The sequence below is a fragment of the Netta rufina genome, assembly GCF_964035555.1.
Source record: "Netta rufina genome assembly, chromosome: 28".
NCBI lineage: Eukaryota > Metazoa > Chordata > Aves > Anseriformes > Anatidae > Netta > Netta rufina.
Window position 1 is genome coordinate 2906267 of NC_140152.1, and position 21826 is coordinate 2928092.

A 21826-nucleotide genomic window follows, 5' to 3' on the forward strand; every position below is an offset into this window, starting at 1 on the left:
AATAGCAGCATAAAGAGCTCCTGATGTTTATGCTCCCAGGCTGCCCCTTGTTCTGGCTGCAGGTGCCCCAAAGCAAGAAGGTGAGGGAGAGGTGTGATGCCACAGCACGTGGTGATCACCTCTGAAAGGCAAAGGTGATTTCAAAGAACTCTAAACCAGGCGCAGTCTTTAAATATTCCATTTAATTAGGCTAAACAACTTTATCTAAATATACTCTCTCCAATAGGAGTTACAGTGCACACAGAAGCAAAAGGAAAAGCTGAAGCCTAAGCCCAGGCCCAGAGCCAGGCTCGCTCAGTTGGGATCCAGCCTTGTATCCACCCCTGCTCCCTCCGCCGAGGGAGGGAAGTGGTGCTTCATCTGGGAACCACCTCGAGCAGTCACGGCTGGGATTTGGTCTCTAAAACCACCGAGAGCAGTCCTGGAAGTGTTTTACTGGGCACGACTGCCTTAGTGTTTGGTTACTGAGCTGGGAAGGTGACTGCAAGGTTGGGTAAACTGGCACAATCTCTAGCCTCCCGCTCTGCAGAGCTAAACCCCAGCCAGTTCGGAGGTCGCACAGCTGGAAGCTCCACCAGTCTGTATGGGAACAGAAGGGAACAGGCTGAAGCCACTGTCACTGCATCCATTCCCCTTTATTTCAAGACAGTGTCTGGACCCTAGAGAGAAGTTCTGGCTTCAGGGGGCTGGCTGGCTGCTCCTGGCCTGATGCCTGGATGTCCGACATGACCGCTGTGTCCCACACCAGGGTCAGGAGGGCTGAGGGCACCTGGAACACAGAAAAAAGCATTACTGAGCTCCTCTAGTGCCATGCTTTAACCTCCTCCTACCATGCTGTGTGCCTTCACAGAGCTGGAAAAAAACTTAGTGAGAGCACTTCAACCAAAAAGGAGGAGTGGGGACGGGCAGGAAGCTCCCCAGGGGACACCGCTGGTGGAAGCTTTATGCTAGAGCTGTGCTTGGCTCGTAATTTGTGCCATCCTGGCTGGCAATTGCTAGCAGTTAGATCAGAAGCATCAATTACTGCAGCCTGCACTTCCTACAAAGAGTTCGGTCCCTAAAATTCCTTCCCCATCAGCACCTGAGCCTTGAGCCAGAAGCCTTGGTGCAATGACTTGATTAAGCTTAGAAAGAAAGGGCCAGGGCACGACTGTCCTGAAAGCATAAGACAAATCCTAAATTATGAGCAAGAGCTGACCCTGACAACGCGGGTTCTGGGGTTCTGTTGTCCCGTGAAGGCCCCCGTGCAAGGTGCTGGCTCATACTCACCAGCCCACACTCATTGAAGGCCAAGTTCTCGTCAGTCACTTTGAGACCTCCGGGTCCCAGGAGCTCAAAGGGCAGCCAGTCATCTCTGAGGGCTTCTCTCACAAAGCTGTAGAGCACAGATACGGGTTCTCTTGCATAAAAAGTCCCTGCCATGAGAAAATGAGGTGTGAGATACTGAAAGAGGCCCTGGCATTTACCAAATGGAGCCTTTTGTGGGAGGTTTCACAGGGCTCTGGTACTGCTAACTCCATGAACTGCCTCAGTGGCATAAAACCAGCCTGATTTAACTGAAGTATAAAAGTAGAATTCCCAAAGAAAAATGTTACTTCCATTGCTGCAAACCCCTGCCAGGCTGTAACAAAGAAGCAGCCAAGCCTGAAATTATTTCTGGAGTTCTGTTACAAAACGTGAAGAGGATTTATGCTGTTGTAGAGCCTGACACGGCACAGGCAGCCCCATGCTGGCTCCTCTAACAAACTGATCTAAGAAGTCCAGCTTGCTAGCAGCAGCCCGGGCAGAGCTCATTTAATTGACAAAGCCTCCAGATTCCTCCCTCTGTCAGCCCTGCCTTGCGGTGCCAGCCCCGGGCAGGCGGAGGGCTCAGAGCTGGGAAGAATCATTACAGAAGCGTTACCCCACCCCGCTTCTGCTGCTTTATTCCATCGCTGGTTATTGAAGCTCTTGGGCTAGGAGAGAAAGGGCAAGAAGCCCTTTACCTTGCAGGATGTATCCGTCAGGAAACCTGACCCGCAGCAGGGTGTAGTTGTACTTCCGCATCTCCCTTTGCTCTTCTTTCTCTCGCATGGCTCGCGTCCTCAGCATCGCAGCCTTCTCCACCGCCTCTGTCCTTTAGATATTTAGACATAAAATGTTTTTCAGCCTAAAGGAGGAGTGTGAGGCCGTTAGCTGGCACCACACGCCCCCTGGGTAGCGGGGTCTCCCCTCCAGCCTACTCACCGGAGCCGCTGCTCGCGCTTTATCTCCTCTGCAGTGAGGTTGAAGAAGTCATCCGGCAGCTCAAAGCGAGCAGCCTCAGGCGAGGGTTTAAAGACGCAGAGCTGGCGATCCAGCTGCGGCCGCACCGGCTCCGAGCTCAGAAGTTGCTCTTTGTAGTCCTTGAGGTCTTCCAAGCGGGTCAGCATCTCTTCCTTCAGCACGTAGTACTCCTCTGTGGCCTCTGCAACCCAAAGCACAGGGCTCAAATCTCCCGGCCTTCACTTGAAGCATGGAAGGATCTCCAAAAAATACAGTTTTGACTTGTCATGGAGAAGACAGGGTGAGGGGCTGTTAATGTGACTGCCTTGGAGCGTGGAGCTCTTGGAGCAGCCGAAGCTGGCTGCCCCTGAGCAGTGGGACAGCCCCAACTGCTCACCCCAGCAGAACACACGTAAATGGCTTGCCTTGTCCCGGAACAGGCAGCGTTCTCGTCTCAAACCCAACAGCCTGGAAAAAGTTGTGTGCCCCTTCCAGGCAGTTTATCCTTTCCTGGAAGAAAAGGGAAGGATGAAATGCGCTCTGCTCCAGGCCCCTCGGCAGGGCAGCTGCAGGAGCCGTGGTCTCACCTGGAACACTTTGTTCTGCAGTTTGATTTTCCGGTACTTCTCCTCCTCTGGGTGGAGGTAGATGTTGTCCAGGTACCTGTGGGAAGAGGAATGGAATTCATGGATCAAAGCAGGCACTTCAGGATGTGCTACCCCAAGGAGCAAAGGTCACATGGAAGGAGACGGCTCAGAGTGTTTCCTCACAGATCTGAGCTGAAAGAAAGTAAGAAGATGAAAGAAAGTGAAAATGAAGAAAGAAAACAATGAAAGAAACTGAAATGAAGTGAAAGAAAGTAAAATGATGTGTTTTGTGCCCCAGCCAGGCAGCAGATGGGGGCGGCTGATCTCAGCCAGCAGCTCCCAAACCTCCTGAACCACTGCAGCCGCTGGAACCGGCTCAGAAGCTGACCTCCTGTCACCTGCCAGCACCCCCTGCCTCAAATGGTTCAAGCATTTGGGTTTGGTTTCCTTCAGACTCTGCATTTCCTTGCCGGGGGGGACGAGCAGCCTGCGCCCACCCCCTACTCACTTGGCCATGGTCTCCACGCCCACGCGGACTTTCTCCCGGTCCTTGTTGAAGGTGTGAATCTCCAGGATGGAGGCGGCCACGGGGTCGGTGGAAGAATACTGCAGGACAAGGAGAGCAGCTGGTCACGGGGGAGCTGACGTGCGTGGCTCAGAGCTCCTCGCCTCAGCATTTGCAGCACATCAAAGGCACGAGGAGCATTTTAAGTCAACGCCTGAAGGGAGCTGCCCTCCTGGGAGACAGCACAGGGGGGAGCTTTACAAGGCAGAGGGTTCGAGGTCACTGCTGCGCTGCTCGGGGAGATCTATGCCACAGAACGGGTTTAAAGGGGAAGGAGGGAGAGGCGTGCAGTGGTGCTCACCAGCTGGATGGCTTCCCGCATGTGCTTCTCTTTCTGGTCTCTCCTTACAACCGCGCCCGTCAAGGGACAGGTGAAATAAACCCCCGAAACCGAGGGTCTGGCTGCCGCTTCGGTGTCGGGGAATGCTGGGTCCTGAAAGAGACCAAACCATATCTGAAGGGAGGAAGGAAGCTTTGCTGTTTGTTTTGGCACATCAGCGCTCCCAATCTGATGCAGTTTGGGAGCAGCAGCCTGCCTCCTACCTCTTTGTCAGCAGAGATTCCTTTCTCACTCGCAGCTGCCTCAGCCATGAGCTCCTTTCTCACTAGGAGAAACAAATCCCGGTTACAGGGGCGGGGGCACAGACCCCGAGTGGTTCAGCAGCGAGCTCTGCGCTCCGCAGCTTTGCCCCAGGGATGCTGACGCTCCTGTGGGCGCTGTGCTCGTGGCCCAGGAACGCACACCCGTGTGTGACCCCATTTCTGAGAGGTTTGTCATCAGCCCCAGCAGCACTGCCCAGCTAACCCTGCCTGCCTGGGGATCCCTCTCCAGACCAGGAGAGGCCGAGCTCAGCTCACAGAGCTGTAGGGGCTGGTAGGGCCCTCAGAGCTCCCCGGGTCCAACCCCCTGCCAAAGCAGTTCCCCAGAGCAGGCTGCCCAGGGAGGCGTCCAGACGGGCCTTGAAGATCTGCAGAGAAGGAGCCCCCCCAGCCTCCCTGGGCAGCCTGTCCCAGCGCTCCGGCACCCTCCCCGGGAAGAAGTTCTTTGGCGTGTTGGTGCGGAACTGCCTGGGCTCCATTTGGTGGCCACTGCCCCTTGTCCTGTCCCCACCGAGAAGAGCCTGGCTCCGTCCTGCCCTCACCCCGACACCTTTCCACACACCAATAAGGCCACCCCTCAGCCTCCTGTCCCCCAGCTCCCCCACCCTGTCCCGGTGGCACCGTCGCTCCCCTCCCTCCACCACCCTCGTGGCTCTGCACTGGGCCCTCCCGATCCGCCCCGAGCCCGGCGCCCCCCTACCCTGGTTCCTGATGGCCTCCTGCGACGAGGGCGGCTTGGCCTTGCCCTTCAGCTCCATGCGGGCCAGCGCCGCCGCCGCCGCCATCTGCGCCTCGTCGGTGGGGCCCTGCCGGGGCCTCGGCGCCGCCTCCGCCTTCGGCTTCTCCTTGGGGGCGCTGCGGGAGGGCCAGGGCCGCTGGGGGGCAGCTCCGGGGACCCCCCATTTACCCCCCCCCCCCCCCCACCTCCGCCGTCCTCCTCCGTGCCCGGTACCGGCCCGGCCTCACCTCGCCCCCTCCCCACCCCTCTCCCGGTACCGGCCCGGTCCCCGCAGCCCCCGCGCCCAGTTACCGGGACGGTTCCGACAGCTTCTGGCCCGGCCCCGCGCTCTTGAATTTGAGGTCGGCCTTGATCTCCTGGAAGAATTTCCGCATGGCGCCGGGCCCCGGCGGCGGGCCGGGAGCCTACCGGCCGCCTCACCCGCCCGCTTCCGCCCCGCTCTGTTCGCTTCCGCCGGAAGCGGCGGGGTCGCCGCTCTAGCCCGCCGTCTCTATGGGTGGCGCGCGCGGTCCTCCAAGCGCCGCCCCCTCCCCACCGTGGAGGTCCCGGTGCCCCCCCCGCTGCCCAGCCCCACAAAGCAGCTCCCAAACCCCCAACTCTCCCCCAAAAAAGTCTCCAAATCCATCCTAAACCCCCCCAAAAAAACTCCAAACCTGTCCTAAAGCCCCCAGCCCCCTCCTCAAAACTCCCTATCGCCCCACAAAGAACCTCCAAACCCACCCTAAAACCCCCAACACCCCCCCCAAAATAAATCCTAACCTGTCCTAAAACCCCCAACCCCCTAAAAAACTCCAAACCTGTTCTAAAACTGCCAGCCCCCTCCTCAAAACCCCAACTCCCCCCCGAAAAAACCTCCAAACCCATCCTAAAACCCCCCAGACCTCTCCAAAAAACCCTAACCTGTCTTAAAACCCCCAACTCCCCCCCCAAAAAAACCCGAACCAATCCTAAAACCCCCGAACCCTCCCCAAAAAAACTCCAACCCCTTCCTGACACCTCCAACCCCTCCAAAAAAAAAACAAACTCGTCCTAAAACCTCCAATCTCCCCCCTTAAATAAATAAACAACTCGATTTAATCCCCCCCAAAATCTCCAAACCTGTCCTAAAATCCCAAACCCACCTGAAAACCCACAATCCCACAAAAAAAAATCCAAACCCATCCTAAAAGCCCCAAAGCCTCCCCATGCCCCCTAGCCCGTCCTAAAAGCCCCAACCTCCCCCAAAAACCTCCAATCCCATCCCAACTTCCTGCACCAAAAAAGTCCTAAAACAAACAAACAAACAAACAAAAAATCAAACCAAACTAAAAAAATCTCCAAATCCATCCTAAAACCCCCAACCCCTTCCTAAAACCAGAGCCATAATTCCCCAGAGCAGGCGGGCATGCAGCGGCAGGGTGCCCCTGTCAGCTGGGCGATCCGAGGGGGTCCAGATGTGGGTAAATAACATAATAATATCTTCATAAATAAAACAAAGTTTGGTTAAATAAAACCAAGTTGGGTTAAATAAAACCAAGTTTGGTTAAATAAAACCAAGTTTTTTTTCTCCACGTGCAGCTCTGTGCCTCCAGCCGGCGGCTTGCGCTGAGGGAGGCCTCACGCTGCCGCTGCCTCCATCCCACTGCCAGACATGAATCTTGAGATAAAAAGGAATAAAATGAATAAAATAAATTAAATATATATATATATATATTTATAATAAAACATTACGTGTGGCCCTGTGCCTCCAGCAGGAGCTCGGCAGGCCTCATGCTGGGCCGAGCGGCTGGGGGCACCCAGCACAACCCCACAGCTCCATCCTCCCCTGACACCTGTGTTAAATGGCTGGAGACACTTTTTTTTCAGTGAAACCCCCTAAAATCGGTTCAAAACCAGGCAAAGGGCTGAAAATCGCGCAAGGACAGCACAGACAGGAGGCTGGGGGCTGGCTCCACGAGGTTATTCCCACACGGAGCTGGGCCGCAGCGGTGCCGTTTTCCTCCCGGGGCTGTCCAGGACCGGCCCCGTCGTGTCCCCACCACGTCCCCAGGGGCCTGGGAGCTCCTCCCGGGGACACCTCAGAAACACAGCGCCCCAGGAGCCGGCTTTTTGGCTTCCCTTCCACCCAGCCCTGCCTAATTTCCCCTCGCCAACAAAGCCGCCGCGCACGCCCCGGGTGCCGCAGGCGAGCGCCCGGCCCGGGTTTGTTCTCATTTTGCCTCTCCCCAGAGGTGTGACGGACATAAAATAATTCCTACAGCACGTGGGGGTTGTTGGCCAGCACCTCAGGCCGCCACGTCCTCGCACCCGGCCGCTCGCCACCGTTTTGTCGCCGTTTCTGCCTTCGAAGCCGGCAGGTGAGCTTTTTTTTCGGTGACTTCACGGATAAAACGGGATGAAAAACTGGGGCTAAACCAGCGTGAGCTTCCAGACGGATTCTTTATATCGTTTCACTCCAAATTAGTAAGATTTAAGTTAAAAAATAATAATAAATAAATAAATAAGGATGTAAACAGGTCTAATTCCGCTGCACAATTCCCACTTCTTCCCCCTATAACCACCCCTTTCCCACGCCCTGGGCAGAAATCCCGTTGTCTCTGCTGTTTTTTTGGGGTCCCTTGCAGCTGCCCCCAGTTTCTGGTCACACCGGGATGTCCCTGCTGCTTTTTGGGCAGCTGTGGGGATTTCATTTCACTGGGCACAGCCTGCCCCAGCGCCCCCCAGCCCTGACACCCACAGGGGGGCTCGGGATCTTCGGCTGCACCCCTGCCCCCAGCCAGACGGCCGCTTTTTACCCTTTTTGCCCCCAAAAAGCAGCTGCTGGGCTCTCCCCTGCTCCCCAGCACGACACCCGGGGCTCCCATCAGGGTCCGGTGGCTCCCTGTGGGGCATCGCCCACCCCCGGACACCCCCGGGGCCGGTGCCCCCCCCGGTGTCCCCACAGCCCCCTGCCCTTACCCTGGTCTGTTCAGCCCTGGCCCCGGCCCCACAGCTCACCACGGGTCCCGGGACCCCCAAGGACCCTCCCAGACCCCCCCAGAACCCTCCTGGAACCCCCCGAGACCCCCGAGCTCTCCCCGGGACCTTCCTGGATCCCCTCGGGACCCCACCCTGGACCCCCAAGACCCTCCCGAACCCCCCCGGGATCCCCCGAGACCATCCCGGACCCCCCCGGATTCCCTGGGACCCTCTTGGACTCCCCCTGGACCCTCCCGGGACCCCTGAGACACCCCCGGGACCCTCTCGAACCCCTCCGGGACCTCCCCCGGGACCCTCCTGGACCCCCCCGGGACCCCCTAAACCCTCCCGGGACCCCTCGGGACCCCCTGGACCCGCCCGGGACCTCCCGAGACCCCCCTGGGACCCTCCTGAACCCCCCCAGGAACCCCTAAACCCTCCCGGGACCCCTCGGGACCCCCTCAGGACACCCCCAGACTTCTCCCGGGACCCCTGAGACCCCCCCCGGGACCCACTCGGACCCTCCTGGACCCCCCCGGGACCCCTGAGACCCCCCTGAGACCCCCCTGAGACCCTCCCGGACCCCCCCCGCCCCCCTCCTGCCCCCGCCCCCTCCCCTCTCCCCCTCCCCTTTGGCCCCGCCCCCTCCCCGCTCCCCATCCCGCTGAGCGGCCCGGCCCAATCCCATCCTCCCGCCGTGCCCTCTCCTCCCTCCCATTGGCCGACAGCCTTGAGCGGCACCTCCTCCCACCAACAGCATCCTCGGCTCCGCGAGGGGCGGGACATCCTGCGGGCCGGGCCGGGCCGTCTCCGCCCCCCGCTGCCCGGTGCTGCCCCGCGGCCTGGGCCTGGGCCTCCGCCGCCGCCGCCTCCCTCCCCCCCCTCCCCTCAGCCCCGAGGCCGCCCCCCCCCCGGCCCCGCCATGCCGCACAGCTTCAAACCCGGGGACCTGGTGTTCGCCAAGATGAAGGGCTACCCGCACTGGCCCGCCCGGGTGAGCCCCGGGGGAACCGAGCCGCTGAGGGGGACGGCGGGAGGGGGGAGGAGGCGGGCCCGGGACCGGGAGGGGGGTGGGGGGAACCGGGGGGGGGTTAACGGGTACGGACAGGGATGGGGCTGCGGGTACTGGGTGTGTATTGGGTGGGGGGCTCGGTACCGGGCAGGCAGCGGGGCGCGGGGACCGGTACCGGGCAGGGAGAGGGGGGGGGACCCGGTACCGGCACCGGGATGGGGGCTGCTGCCTGTGCTTAAACCGGGATGGGGGACCCGGTACCGGCACCAGCACTGGGACGGGGCCCGGTACCGGCACCACACCGGGTGATGCTCTGGTCCCCGTACCTGCACCGGGAGGGGTGTCCCGGTACTGGCACCGGGATGGGGCTCGGTACTGGGCAGACACCGGGGCGGGGGACCCGGTACCGGTACCAGCACCAGGATGGGGCCCGGTACCTGCAGTTGTACTGGGATGGGGGACCTGGTACTGGACCTGCACCGGGTGATGCTCTGGTCCCGGTACCTGCACCGGGGGGGGTGTCCCGGTACTGGCACCGGGATGGGGGCTGCTACCTGCGCTTGTACCGGGACAGGGGACGCGGTACCAGCACCGGGATGGGGCCCGGTACCTGTCCTTGCACTGGGACTGGGGGAACAGTCTGGTACCGGAGCCACACCGGGATGGGGTCTGGTCCCAGCACCCACACTGGGGTGGGGGGCCCGGTACTGGACAGACACCGGGGCGGGGGACCCGGTACCGGTACCAGCACCAGGATGGGGCCCGGTACCTGCAGTTGTATTGGGACGGGGGACCCGGTACTGGACCCGCAGCGGGACGATGCTCTGGTCCTGGCACCGGGAGGGGGGTCCGGTCCCAGTCCCTGCTCAGGGCCTTCCCCCCGGCCAGGCAGCCCGCTTCCAGCACACCCCCAGCACGTCCCCGCTCCGGGGCTGGGGCTGAGCCGCCCCGGATTAACGGGGTCCTGCACCCACAGCGGGGCAGGAGCCGGCTCCCAGGCTGCACGCTGCTGCTGTCCCCGGTGGGACCGATCCCGGAGCAGAACCGGGGCTGGAGGCCACACCGGGACCTGTGCTGGCACCGGGAGCGGGGCCCCGTGGTGCTGTCCGTATAACGGGGGCATCCCGCACTGCTGTGGGGTCGTGTGGGGCTGGGGCTCCAGCGAGGAGCGGGGCAGCCCTTTGGGACCCCCTGGTTGTGAACGGGGGGCAGCAGGAGGAGGAACGGGGACGCAGCCGGTTCGGGGGCCGTGAGCTGTGGAGGTGCAGGGTCGGGGGCAGCCGGTGCCATTTGTGGGGTGCATTTGGGGGCAGGCGGCCCGGTGGGCAGCGCCGTGCGGTGGCACCAGAGGAGGAGCCGCGGACGGAGCGGTCGGGGTGAGAGGCACCTCGCGGCTCAGGGGGCTCCCGGTGGGCAGCCGGGGGCCAGGCGGGGTCGTATGCAATGTGGGATCGGGGCCGGGGAGGCGCCGGGGGCCGGAGACGTCGCCGCTTGACCCGTGAGACCCGGGATGATGCCGTCGTGGCCGGCCTGGCACCGGGGGGGTCACCCAGCACCGAAAGGATTCGGCCCTGCCAGGAGGGCGCTGGCGTTGCCGGCTTCCAGCGGCCTCTCTCCTGCTTTTAGCCGGCTCCTTTTTGGGGAGGCTCCTCCCGAAGACTTCTCCCCGGCCCGCGGGGACAGCCCCGAGAGCCCGGACCACGCCGAGCCGACCGACGGGCACCGGAGCCGGCGCGGCGCGTGGGAAGAAGACGCCGGGGGTGGGGGCCTCCCCGCCGTGCGTCCCGCTGGTCGCCGTGCTCGCCGTCCCGCCGCCGCCGCTGCCGCCGCCGCTAGCCAGGGCTACCGGGCGCCTCGCAGAGGACGTGCTCCAGCCGCTCTCTCTCACCACCCTCCCGCTTTGGGTTTCCTTTCAGATCGATGACATCGCGGACGGCGCCGTGAAACCCCCGCCGAACAAGTACCCCATCTTCTTCTTCGGCACTCACGAGACGTAAGCGCTGCCTCGCTCCCCCCCACCCCAAGCTCTGGGCCGCGCCCCCGCTGCCTCCGCTCTGGGCTCACCTCTGCTTTGTTTCTCTCCAGCGCCTTCTTGGGCCCCAAAGACCTGTTCCCCTATGAAAAGTATAAGGACAAATATGGGAAAACAAACAAGAGAAAAGGCTTCAACGAGGGATTGTGGGAAATCCAGAACAACCCTCACGCCAGTTACAGTGCCCCTCCGGTGAGTGCGGGCCTCGCGTGGCGGGGGGGCAGCGAGGACGTGGGCTGCGAGCACCTCCTGCTCTCCTCCTCTCTCTGCTTCTCCCCGCTGTGGTGTCTCCGCGCTTCCGCCTCGCGCAGCAGCTTTCTCAGGGTTGCAAAGCCTTCCCTTTCCTCTGCCCTCTCCCTTTCGGTGCAAGACTCGGCCCCGCTCGCCCTCCGAGAGGTAGGCACCTCCGTCCCCGGCTCCGAGGCGGAACGGGGAGCGCGCTCGGCGTGCCTCGCCCCGAACCCGGAGAGGATTTTTGCTCGCAGGGCCCGGGGCAGCCCCTCTCTTCAACCGTCTCTCAGGTCCTGAGCCAAAAGCCCACCGACGGCTCCTCCAGCGGGCGCCAGGGCTGGCTGGGAGGCAGCTCTTCGCTGTCGGTTGTCGGCGTGCGAGGGGCCTTTCGTGACCGTAATTGTGTGATGCAATTTATTGTATAGCGATCTCCAGAGGAGGCGGCCAAAGCAGCTTCATAGGCAGTTGGGCTGAAGAGGCAGAGGCAGAGGAAGGTTTTTAAGGTGAGCTACGAAGACCGGCCACTCTGGAGGTAGGCAGGCTCAGGTGTGCTGCTGCCGGCGCAGGAGAGAGGTTGTGGTTTGTAGGAGCGCTGGGAGATGCTCGGACCCGGCGCCGCCGCCAAGGTGAGGCCGTGGAGGTGCCTGGAAATCCCGGGAGCGACTTCGCCTCTCCGCGGCGGTGGGCGGGAGGCTGGTGGTGGTGAGGGAGGCGGCAGCCACGGCCGGAGACTGCTCAGCACCACCACGAACTCCCGGCGGGGTTGAGGAACCCACTCCTGAGGGGCTTGCTGGGAGCGGGGGGAGCGCCCGAGGCTACGCCGGAGATCCCAGCGAGGCTGCGGGTTCGCCGACTGCGCCTGGAGGAGCAGAAGAGGTTGAAGGAGAGGCTTGACTTCGAGACCTGAGTGCAAGGAGGTGCCAGGAGGCCAAAACGAGGAGAGGCTTTCCGGCAGGAAGGCTCCGGTGCTGGAAGAACCCCCGTGCAGCTAGGGACGGCCGCTCCTGCTGCGCGTGAAGAACGAAACACCGAGAAGAAGACAGGAGCTCAGGTGTGAGGAACCTCACGAAGGGCCAACGAGAAGCTGGGACGCCTCCCCTGCGTGGAGGGACGGAGCAGGATGGAAGAGATCCCAGCTGGGCCAGAGCAGTGGCTCGAATCGAGGGCCCGCAGCCCAGGAGGAGGGCGGCCGCTCGCTGATTCCGGAGGAGAGGCCGAGCCCAGCCACCGGCAGGGCAGGCAGAGGAAGGCTGGGATGCGCTCGCCCCTCGGGGGCCCGTCCAGCCCGGGCTTCTCTGAGGGTCTGTGGCAGGGCGCGAGGCTGCCGGGGAGGGGAGCGAGGTGGCTGTGGTGGTCTCGGGGTGGCGCGGAAGGGGCTTCGGGAAGGGGGTGCAGGGGAATCAGCAGCGGGTCGGCCGAGCGCCCTCCTTGAAGGGCCGGGAAGGTCTCTGGAGGGTGCTGGCTCCTCTCGGGGGGCCTCGGCAGGAGGGGTCTGTGCCCTGTGCTCCTCTGTGTGTGTGCTCCTCTCTGCTCAGTGCTGCTCTCTGTTGCTTGTCGCCCCCGCTCGCCCCCTTCTCTCCTGCCTGCCGCGGGCCTGCGGGGGCAATAACGCTTTGTCGTCTCCGCTGTCTTTAGCCCGCGAGCTCCTCGGACAGCGACGTTCCCGAGAACGACCCCATGGGGGGGAGCGACGCGGGGGACGACGAGGACGACCCCGCCATGGCCGCCGTCACCGCAGAGAAGATGGAAAGCGACGAGGACTCGGATCGGGGCAGCGACCACAGCGGGCTGAAGCGAAAATCGTTGGCGATGAAAGTGAGTGAGGGGCTGGGGGAGCAGGGCCAGGAGGAGGCTGGGACGTGGGTGTTGGGCCCCCCATGGAGCTGCCCCCCTTCCTCCAAAAGAAGTGAAGCATTTGAACGTGTGGAGGGGGGAAGAAACCACCTTGCTCCAGGGGGAAAGTTGGGTTAGTGCAGGTTTGGGGTCTCTGAGGTGCTGGGACAGCCACGTCCTGGAGCAGTTTGCAGAAAGACCAGAGCTGCACGGCTCTTCTGAGTGTATCTGGCTTTTTTTTTGGGTTCCCCTGGTGGGGGAGAGTTGGGCAAGCCCTTCTCAGCCAGGGTTTGCTTTCTGCTTGGGTGTTAGAGGGGGTGTGCTTCTCTCACTGTGTCGCTTCTTGGCCGTCAGATGCCGGTGGCAAAACGGCCTCGGAAATCTTCCAGCGACCTGGATCAGGGCAGCCCCTCCCTGACAGAAGAGGAGAACTCAGAAACGTCCTCGGAGTCGGAAAAAAACAGTGACCAGGTGAGGAGGTTTGGGGCTGCGTCTGCCTGGAGGCTGGCGGGGACAGTGGCACTGAGGCAGGGGGAGCAGACCGGCTTCACCACCGTGAGACCGTTCCCTATTTAATCTCTTGTGTTTTCCTCCAGGATTTCACTCCCGAGAAGAAGCCAGTGGCCAGGGCTCCCCGGAGGATGCCTGCAGGGGGCAGGAAGAAGAAGGTAAACGTCCCCCTGCAGTGGCTTGGCCCCTGGGTTGCTGCTTCAGGCTCCTCTGCTCACCCCTGGGGGCGAGGGAGCTGGCTGCTGGCAGCCCCTGGAGGGAGGCTGGGTCAGGGTGGGCTCTGCTGCGGGCTGGTGGGGGTCCAGAGCTAGAAGAGATCTTGCTTGTGTCTCGGTGACCCGTCTGGGCGCCGTGCCGCTGTGTTTGGGGCAGCAGCTGCTCCTGTTCCCTGCATCCAACCCCGCTTTGTGCCCGCAGAAAGTGGCCTCCGGCTCCGATTCGGATTCCAAAGCGGACTCGGACTCGGAAATGGGAAACGCAACCATGGACATGACCAAGTCGGACTCCAACTCCGACTCGGACTCCGATGTGTCTGTGAAAAAGCCTCAGCGGGGCAGGAAGCCAGGTAGGAGACGCCAGGTAACACCCAGGAGACTCCATCTGCCACAAGCAGGCCCCTGCCGGCTCCCTTGGGAGGCTGGAGGGCGCGTGGGATGGGTGCTCCTGGAGCTCTGGTGTCCTCTTCTGCGCTGAACAGCGTCCAGAAGTTTCCAGAAGCACCTCCCAGGGCTCCTGCTCACCCTCCTCCCCTTGCCTTGCAGCTGAGAAGCCCCCTCCCAAGCCCCGTGGCAGGAAGCCCAAGCCCGAGCGCGTCCCCACCAGCTCCAGCAGTGACAGGTGAGGCTGGGGCGCCGTCCCCTGGGGCTGGGGGGTTTGGGGGTCGCCGGCCTCCCCTCCCACACGAGGGGTCCGAGCGTGCCCTGTCCTCGGCAGCGACAGCGACAGCGACGTGGATCGCATCAGCGAGTGGAAGAGACGGGACGAGGAGCGGCGGCGGGAGCTGGAAGAGAAGAGGAAGAGGGAGCAGGAGGAAGAGATCCGTCGGCTGCGGGAGCAGGAGAAGGAGGAGAAGGAGAAGAGGAAGGAGAAAGCGGAGAAGGGCGAGGAGGCGCACTCGGACAGCGACAGCAGCGCGGACGACGAAGTAGCCAAAAAGGGCAGGAAAGGCCGGGCCAAGGCTCCGTCCTCCTCAGATTCAGACCTGGAGATGGAGAAGGAGGTGAGTGCAGCGCTGGGAGGGGCTGGGGGGGCTGGTGGCAGGCAGCAGCAGCCCGTCCTCTCCCTGCCACGTCAGCAGGAGCCTCCAGGAGCTCAGGGACCTGCTGTCCTGGCTTTCTTTTACCTTGGGGAGCACGGGGAAGGGCTGTGTGCCACGGGGAGCTGTGTGCTGGCCCAAGAGGCCCCGTCCAGTTCGCATCCCTGTGACGCTCTCTCCCCGCGGTCACTGCATTTGCCCTGCTGCCCTCTGCAGAGGCAGGGGAAGGGCCGGCAGGGCTTGGCTGCAGCACTGAGGAGGGCTGCAGAGGGCTCATGGCCAGGGGCAGGGTTTCCCTTTCCGCCTGCTCCTCTGCACAGAGCAGGGCCGGGAGAGCAGCACGAAGACCTCAGCCCTGCGGGGAAGCGTGGCTCTGGCAGGCTGGGTGGGCTCTCCTCCCCCCCGTGCTGTATCCCAGCTCCTTTTTTTACCCTGTGCTGGGACAGCCCCGCACCCAGAGCAGTTGGGCTGCTCGCAGCAGCCTTGCAGCGGTGCTGCTGGGGGCGCTGGCTGCTGGCACTGCTGGATCCTGCCCCGATGGGGCCGAGAGGACGGGAGCAGGAGCAGGAGCAGGAGCAGGAGCAGGCCGTGGTGCTGCCTCCCTCCCTCCCGCAGCGGGGTGGGCTCTGCCGCAAGCTGCTCTCGCCTGCATTGTTCTCTCCTTGAAGGTAAAGAAGCCGGCGAAGAAGCAGCCCTCGGAGTTGTCAAGGAAACCGAATCAGAAGGAGAAGAGGGGCCGAGCAGAGGAGAAACCGCGGAACAAGTCAGCATCTCCCCTCCTCTGCTCCTCTGGGGCCAGGGCTGCTCCTCGGCTGCTGCCCCAGCCCTGCTGCGGACCCGCGGGGTGGGGATGGGGTCCTGGTGGAGCTGGCTGTGCCAGCAGCACCCCCGGAGGGCTTCCTCCTCTCCTCCTCCCCTTTCTGGAGCTGAAGGAGCCGACGGAGGTGTCTGGGGAGGGGGGAGGCACCAGGCTGAGCATCCCTGCTGCTCTCCGACACACAGAGGAAGATCCTGGGGGCATCCCGGGCCACCTCAGCTTTGGGCTCTGCCTTTCTGCAGTCCCGGGGAGCTGGGGCATGGGGGAGCTGCTGTCTCAGAGCTCCTGGCTGTGTGAGCTGGGAGATGTGTGTGGGAGATGTGAGTGTGAGCGTGGGTGGAGCGCGGCCGGGCTCCGCTGGGCAGTGGGGGACGCGCTGGGCCGTGCTGTCACCTCTCTCGCTAGCCCAGCAACACGCAGGTGGTTTTACCTGCGGGCATCCCCTGCCTGATTTCACCTCGTTCCTTTTCCTCCCGCAGACCTCTGAAGGTGGAACGAGGCCGCAAGAAGTCGGAGCTGATCCCCGAAAGGAGAATGGAGAAGAAAAAGGGTGAGAGGGCGGGGGCTGTGAGGGCAGCTCGCAGGAGAACAGAGACAGAAGGGAGCCGGGGCTGCTTCCCCCGGCCTGGGGAAGGATCTTTCCAGCAGGGCTCACTTCTGGTTGGGCCCTGCCGGTGCTGCTGTGATCCCTGCACCGTGCTGGGAAGTATTTATGGGGTGTGTAGGGACAGCTTCCCTGCAGGCATCCCCTTCCCGTTGGGGCACACCCCAGCCTGTCCTCTTCAGAGCAACCCCTGGGGCTGCTTTCAGCCTTGGAGCCACGAGAGGAAACCAAACCCCTTTTGGGGGGAGAGCTTCTGGGCTCCAGGCCGTTGTGTGCTCCCCCCCTGATGCCCCAGCCTGTCTCTTTTCGCTGCTCCAGAGCCCACCGTGGAAGAGAAGCTTCAGAAACTTCACAGCGAGATCAAGTTTGCCCTGAAGGTGGACAACCCGGTGAGTGCCTGGCTGTGTCAGCCACCACGGGCACCTCGCCCAGCTGCTGGAGGCTGCTGGTGCTGGGCTGGAAGCTGGGTGCTGTGAGGGGACCGTGCTCACGGCGGTGCCAGTCCCTGGTGCCCACTGGGAGCTGGCAGAGGAGCTTCTGCCCTTCTCTGCCACCCGTTCCTCTCCCCGTGCTGGGCTGTGGGCGTCCTCTCACCTGAGCTGGGGCTGGGGTGCTGCAGCACTGGGTTTCTCCCTGGAGACAGCACCCAGAGCTTTGCCAACCCCCCCGGGAGGCGGCTGGCAGACAGAATCCCTCCGTTTTCCCCCTGCTGCTCATGCAGGGCCGGGTGTAACCCGCGGTTTCTGACCTCGGTGCCCTCCCTGCAGGACATCAAGCGCTGCCTGAACGCGCTGGAGGAGCTGGGCACGCTCCAGGTCACCTCTCACATCCTGCAGAAGCACACGGACGTAGTGGCCACTCTGAAAAAGGTACGAGGGGGGGGCTGATCGCCGGGTGGAGGGAGGGGGGGGGGTGACACCCTTGGCTTGCCACGAAGGGTGCCAGCACCTCCTGCCCCCCGGGGCTGTCGCAGATCCGTCGCTACAAAGCCAACAAAGAGGTGATGGAGAAAGCCGCCGAAGTTTACACCCGGTTGAAGTCACGCGTCCTGGGACCAAAGATGGAGGCGATCCAGAAAGCCAACAAAGGCGGCCCGGAGAAGGACAAGGGGGACGTGGACAAGAGCCAGGAGAAGCTGGCGGGAGGGGAGACGAGGAATGAGAAGGGGGAAGAGGAGACAAACGCCGGTAACGCACCCTGCCCCTCTCTCGGGGCACTTCCCGGCTCTGTCCGGGCCTGTAGCAACCTCGGGGCTCCTGGCCCTGGGTGCAGCTCGTGGCAGAGGCCGTGGGGCTGCCTGCAGAAGGGGCAATTTCACCCCCAGCTTCTCGTGGAGCGTGTCTGAGCTTGGGGACTGCGTGTTGAGGCGGGGCGCTGCGGGCTGAATATCAAAGGCTGGCGGCAGTGAGAGCAGAGGGCAAGCTCGGTGCCCACGCCCTGACTCGGGGTGGCTGCGGGGCAGATTTTGGGCCAGGCCAGCTCCTCGCTGCCAGCTCGAGCCCTGCTCCCGGGCACCAGGGGGATGGAGGAATGTGGAGCCGCCCTTGGCCGCTGGCTCAGGCTCTTGCGCAGGCAGCTGGGGACTGGGATCTTCCATCCTCGCCTGGGGACAGCCCCGTAATGCTGCAAGAGCCTTCCTGGAGGAGCTGGTGGGGGAAATCCACGCTGCTGTCAGCCTCTGGGCACGGGGAATGGAGGCTTTGGGGCCCTTCTGCTGGCTGTCAGCCCCGGGTGAAGGGACAGCCTGCCTGTGGGTTGGGGTGAACGAGGCTTCAGCCACCACCATGCCCAAGTTATCCGAGCCTGTCTCTTCCCTGCAGACCTCTCGGCTCCTGTGAATGGTGAATCCTTATCCCAAAAAGCGGAGGGCACAGAGGAGAAGGAGAGAGACAAAAGCCAAGGGCCGGGAGCCGGCGAGCTGGAGGCGTCTGCCGAGGAGACCCACAACAAGTGAGCACGGGGGGGGGGCTCGGCAGCTCCTCAGCACCCACCACACCTCCACCCTCAGCTCCTCAGCAAGCTGGGCTCTTGCTCACCACCTCTGGGGGATGCCAGAGCTTGTGGGGCTTCTCCTGGCTTGGGGAAGAGCCTGGGTTGGGGGAGGGAGGGACGCTGTGGGCACGGGGAGGCTCTTGCTGAGGTGCCTGTGCTCTGCCCGCAGCGTGCAGGATTATCCCAACGCCGAGCGCGAGAGGGCTCGCGGGGAGTCAGAGTCTGTGGACGACGCGGAGGAGAGCTGAGGAAGCGGGGCCCGCCTGAGGGAGGATGCAGAGGGGGCCGTGCTGCCTGACGGGAAGGGAGACCGGCCTCCCCCTCGCCCATCTTTGAGTTACTTCACTAAGTCACACAGTAGCTGATGTCCTAGGTCTTGTCCTGTGCCCCCGACCCTGTGAAAGCACCGAACGCAGGGGCAGACTGTGCTGTTTGTCTGTGTTTGTCCCCTCTTTTTTTTTTTTTCCTTTTTTTTTTTTTGTTCTCCCCTTCCACCTAATTTCTTGTGATTTCGACCGCCATGAAATGAATATAAAGGGTTTTTTAATGAAAAACACGAGGAGCCCTAGTGTCTATTTCTTCAGGCATCGCTGACTGTGACTAGGGGAGGGCAGGAGCATCCCTCTTCCCTTTGCCCCCTTCCCGGGGCACTGACTGGAATAATCCCCCGGGGGGGCCCTCTTCCCTCGGGCCAGGAGCCAGGCCGGGCACCCATGGGTGGCCCCGTGTCTGTTGGGGGACACCTGGACCCCCGAGGGGTGAGGGCAGGGCCTGGCTGTGCTCCCAGGGCTGCTCCAGGCTCCTTTCTTCTCGATTTTCCTGTGCCCTGGCTGGGAGCAGCCGTGTCCCAGCAGTCGGGGACCCTCTCCCTGCTGCTCGGAGCCCCTTTCCGTGCCCCACCGTTCCCTCGGGCTGGGTGCAGCTGCTGGAGCCTGGTCCCTCTGCTCCCACAGAGGCCGCAGGGCCGGGCACCAGCTTTTGGGGAAAAACAAAGTGAAATTGTGTATTCGCTCCTCTCTGAGCTGGGGGACTCGAGCGGGGCAGCGTCCTGCCTCGTGCTGGGCAGCGTCTCCTTTGTCTGTCTGTCTCTCCGCTCTTTTGCAAGGATCTGGAGCTTTTGTACATGTAAAATAAAGATGTTCCCAGCTCAACCAGCCGCCGCGTCCTCGTGTCCTCTTTGTGCAAGGATCGGGTGCCCGCACGGGCTCGGTTGCCCCGCTCCTGCTCGGAGGCTGCTGTTGCTGTAACCCTGCCCTTGGGGAGCCCGGGTTCTTTTCCAGGCTTGATTTCATGCTCCAACCCTTCATAAACAGAACCCAAATAAACCCCGTGTCCCTCTTGCCCAATTTTCGGGAAGCGAGAGGCGGAGGGAGGAGGGATGAGGTGGGAGGGGATGGGCACTGCTGCCCGCTGCGGGGCCAATTCAGCCCTGTCCTTAGGGCCCTGATGGCTGGGGAAGGGGGACAGGGACCTGCCACCGTGCCCCAGGAGAGGCTGGACGAGCCACACAGCACCCAGCAAGGGGCTCACCCAGCTGCTGGGCGACTTAAAGCCAGCTGCAAGCCCCCCACACCCCATTTCAGCACCTCGGGGCAGCGCTGACCCAAAGCAGTCCCCAGCCTGTGCCACCTCAGAGCCCCAGAGAGGAGCAGGAGCCCCGGGGAAGGACTCAACGACACGAGACACGAGCGTGGCAGCGAGCAGAGCCGTGTTGATGGAGGACACGGGGTTGGGGGTGGGATATTCAGGCTGGAATTATTCCCCTGCAGGGGCTGCGGGCGCCACCTCACCCTGCCAGGGCTCCTGCGGGTGCCGGAGGAGGAATTCCACCAGCGCCTCCAGCGCCTCCCAGGCCTGGGCCACCCACCTATGGCCCTGGGTGGTCAGAGCCTCCTCCAGCTCCCTCAGGGAGCCGGCCAGCACGAAGGCGCGGTGCAGCTCGCCCAAGTTGTCCTGGGCCTGCTGGGCCCCCTCCCGCAGCGCGGCCGGCAACCGCCTGGCCTGGGCCAGGAGCCACCCGAATTCATCCCGCAGCCGCAGCGCCAGCGCCCGGCCCTCGCCGAGCTCCTGGCATCGCCCGCACCCCGCAGGCACCGGGGGGGCCCCCAAAAGCCCCCCAGCCTGGCTGCAGGCAGGGTTGGGGCTGGGATTTTCCTGCTCCGGGCTCCTTTGTCCCCTCCGCTGCTCCTGGCCGTGGTGGCACCGCTCCGCAGAGCCTCGCCGGGCGGCCACCGCCTGCGGGAGAAACGCCACCGTGACCACAGGGACGTGGGCATGGTGCTGGGGGGGGTGTCCCTGTCCCCGTCCCTGTCCCCATCCCGTCGCCGCCAGCTCTCACCACGTCGAGGATGTGCCAGAGCCGGGTGAGGTGGTGCCGGGCGTCCTCCTGCTGCCGCCGCAGCCGCTGCACCGCGCGGGCGGGGGGGGAGCGGAGACCACCGAGCCCTCGAGCCTCGGCCACGGCCACCCCCGGCCCCTCCACAGCCTGGTCTGCAGGGTGAGGGGGGCACAGAGGGGAGAGCTGGAGGCTGCGGTGCCACAGGGACACCCCCAGCCCCCAGTGGTGTCCTGGGGGGGGCTCTTACCTGCGGGCAGGTAGCGGTGCAGCCACTCCTGGGTCGTGCCCAGAGCCCGCTCGGCGCTGTGCAGGAGGAGCTGCCCGGCCCTGGAGCCCAGCAGGGCTCGGAGGCCGGTGGCCACGGCCAAGCAGATGCCCACGACGGCGTCCTCGGGGCCCAGCGTCCGCCCCAGCTCCGTGGGACTCATCGGGGCAGAGCCTGCAGCGGCCTGGGGCACACGGGGGGGCTGCGCTCAGCACCCCCAGGGCACCGTCCCCTCCAGGGACCCCCCCCCCTGTGCCCACCCCTAGGGTACCTGCTGGGATGGCTGCGGGGTGGCTGCGTCCTCAGGGCCCCAGGGTGCTCTGCCTGTAACGGGGGGGACACACGGGGGGTGCTGACACCCTGTGTGCCCCCCCAGACCCCCAGCGCTGCCCCACGGCCCCGCTGTACTCACGCCAGGCCGTGCCCGGGGGGCGGACGGGGGGGCCCACGGTGGGGTGCGCGTTGGCCTCGCTGCCCGTATCCTCTGGGGTGCCGGTGGGGTGCCGGGAGCCGCGGGCCCTGATGGAGCTGGGGGGCCAGGGGGGGACCTGGCCCTCACTGAGCTGCTCCGGGAAAGGGGCTGAGACCCGCGGGGGGGGCGCTGGGGCCCAGCTCAGCCTCTGCCCCCGGCCCCAGCCCCCCCTTTGCTGCTCCTCCTGCTCCAGCCCCGCACCCAGGGGTGGCTCCTCGGGGTCGTTGTCACTGCTGGGCTGGGCGCTGTCCCGGCCTGGGGGGGGGGGCAGATCAGGGTGCCACTCAGTGCCTGGGGTGTCCTTTGCCCCCATGGGGGTCACCAGATCCCTCCCCGTGACCCAGGACCCCCTCATCCCCCCCGTGTCAGAGCACAGAACCATGCCAGAGCCCCCCCCCCGGACATTTCTGTGCCCCCCAGGCTGCTGCCCCCTACTCCTGGGGACAACACCAGGGGACAGCAGCAGCACCAGAGGGGCTGGGGCCACGTCCCAGCACAGGGGGGTCCTCAGGAGGTGGCAGGGGGTCTCCGCTCCTCCCTGGCAGCCCCTTCCTCACCCTCAGCCATGGGCTCTGCTCAGCCGTGGTGGTGGGGAACAGGCTGGGGCTCAGCACCAGGACCCCCCCCAGCGCCCCCAGTAGAAGCCCCAAGCCCTGTGAGGTCACAGGGCTCCGTCACCCCCTGCTCCCTTCCAGCAGCTCCATCGCTCCCCCTCCAAAGGCTCAGAGCGGGGGCAGCGGACCCAGAAGTGTCCCCCCCCAAGCCCCAGGTCCCACAAGAAGGCTCAGACCAG

The 21826-nt window shown here is 63.8% G+C and overlaps 2 protein-coding genes across 2 annotated transcripts; one reads left to right on the forward strand and one right to left on the reverse strand.

Annotated features, from left to right (window-relative positions):
• Positions 1–616: 616 nt before the first annotated feature.
• UBXN6 (UBX domain protein 6) lies at positions 617–5199 on the reverse strand. The gene is made up of 11 exons (XM_084302564.1): positions 5027–5199; positions 4697–4851; positions 3940–4001; positions 3698–3829; positions 3340–3437; positions 2832–2907; positions 2670–2754; positions 2227–2446; positions 1986–2116; positions 1270–1415; positions 617–769 (listed from the first exon to the last, which is right to left on the reverse strand). The coding sequence occupies exons 1-11, from the start codon at positions 5107–5109 to the stop codon at positions 641–643; spliced, it is 1317 nt and encodes a 438-aa protein (XP_084158690.1). The 5' UTR covers positions 5110–5199; the 3' UTR covers positions 617–640.
• A 3361-nt stretch (positions 5200–8560) lies between these two features.
• Positions 8561–19075, forward strand: HDGFL2 (HDGF like 2). Its single transcript, XM_084302546.1, has 16 exons — positions 8561–8666; positions 10601–10677; positions 10770–10908; positions 12583–12762; positions 13135–13251; positions 13377–13448; positions 13708–13855; positions 14052–14127; positions 14224–14509; positions 15214–15308; positions 15842–15912; positions 16285–16355; positions 16734–16835; positions 16940–17153; positions 17787–17916; positions 18128–19075. The coding sequence occupies exons 1-16, from the start codon at positions 8595–8597 to the stop codon at positions 18204–18206; spliced, it is 1929 nt and encodes a 642-aa protein (XP_084158672.1). The 5' UTR covers positions 8561–8594; the 3' UTR covers positions 18207–19075.
• The last annotated feature ends 2751 nt before the right edge of the window (positions 19076–21826 follow it).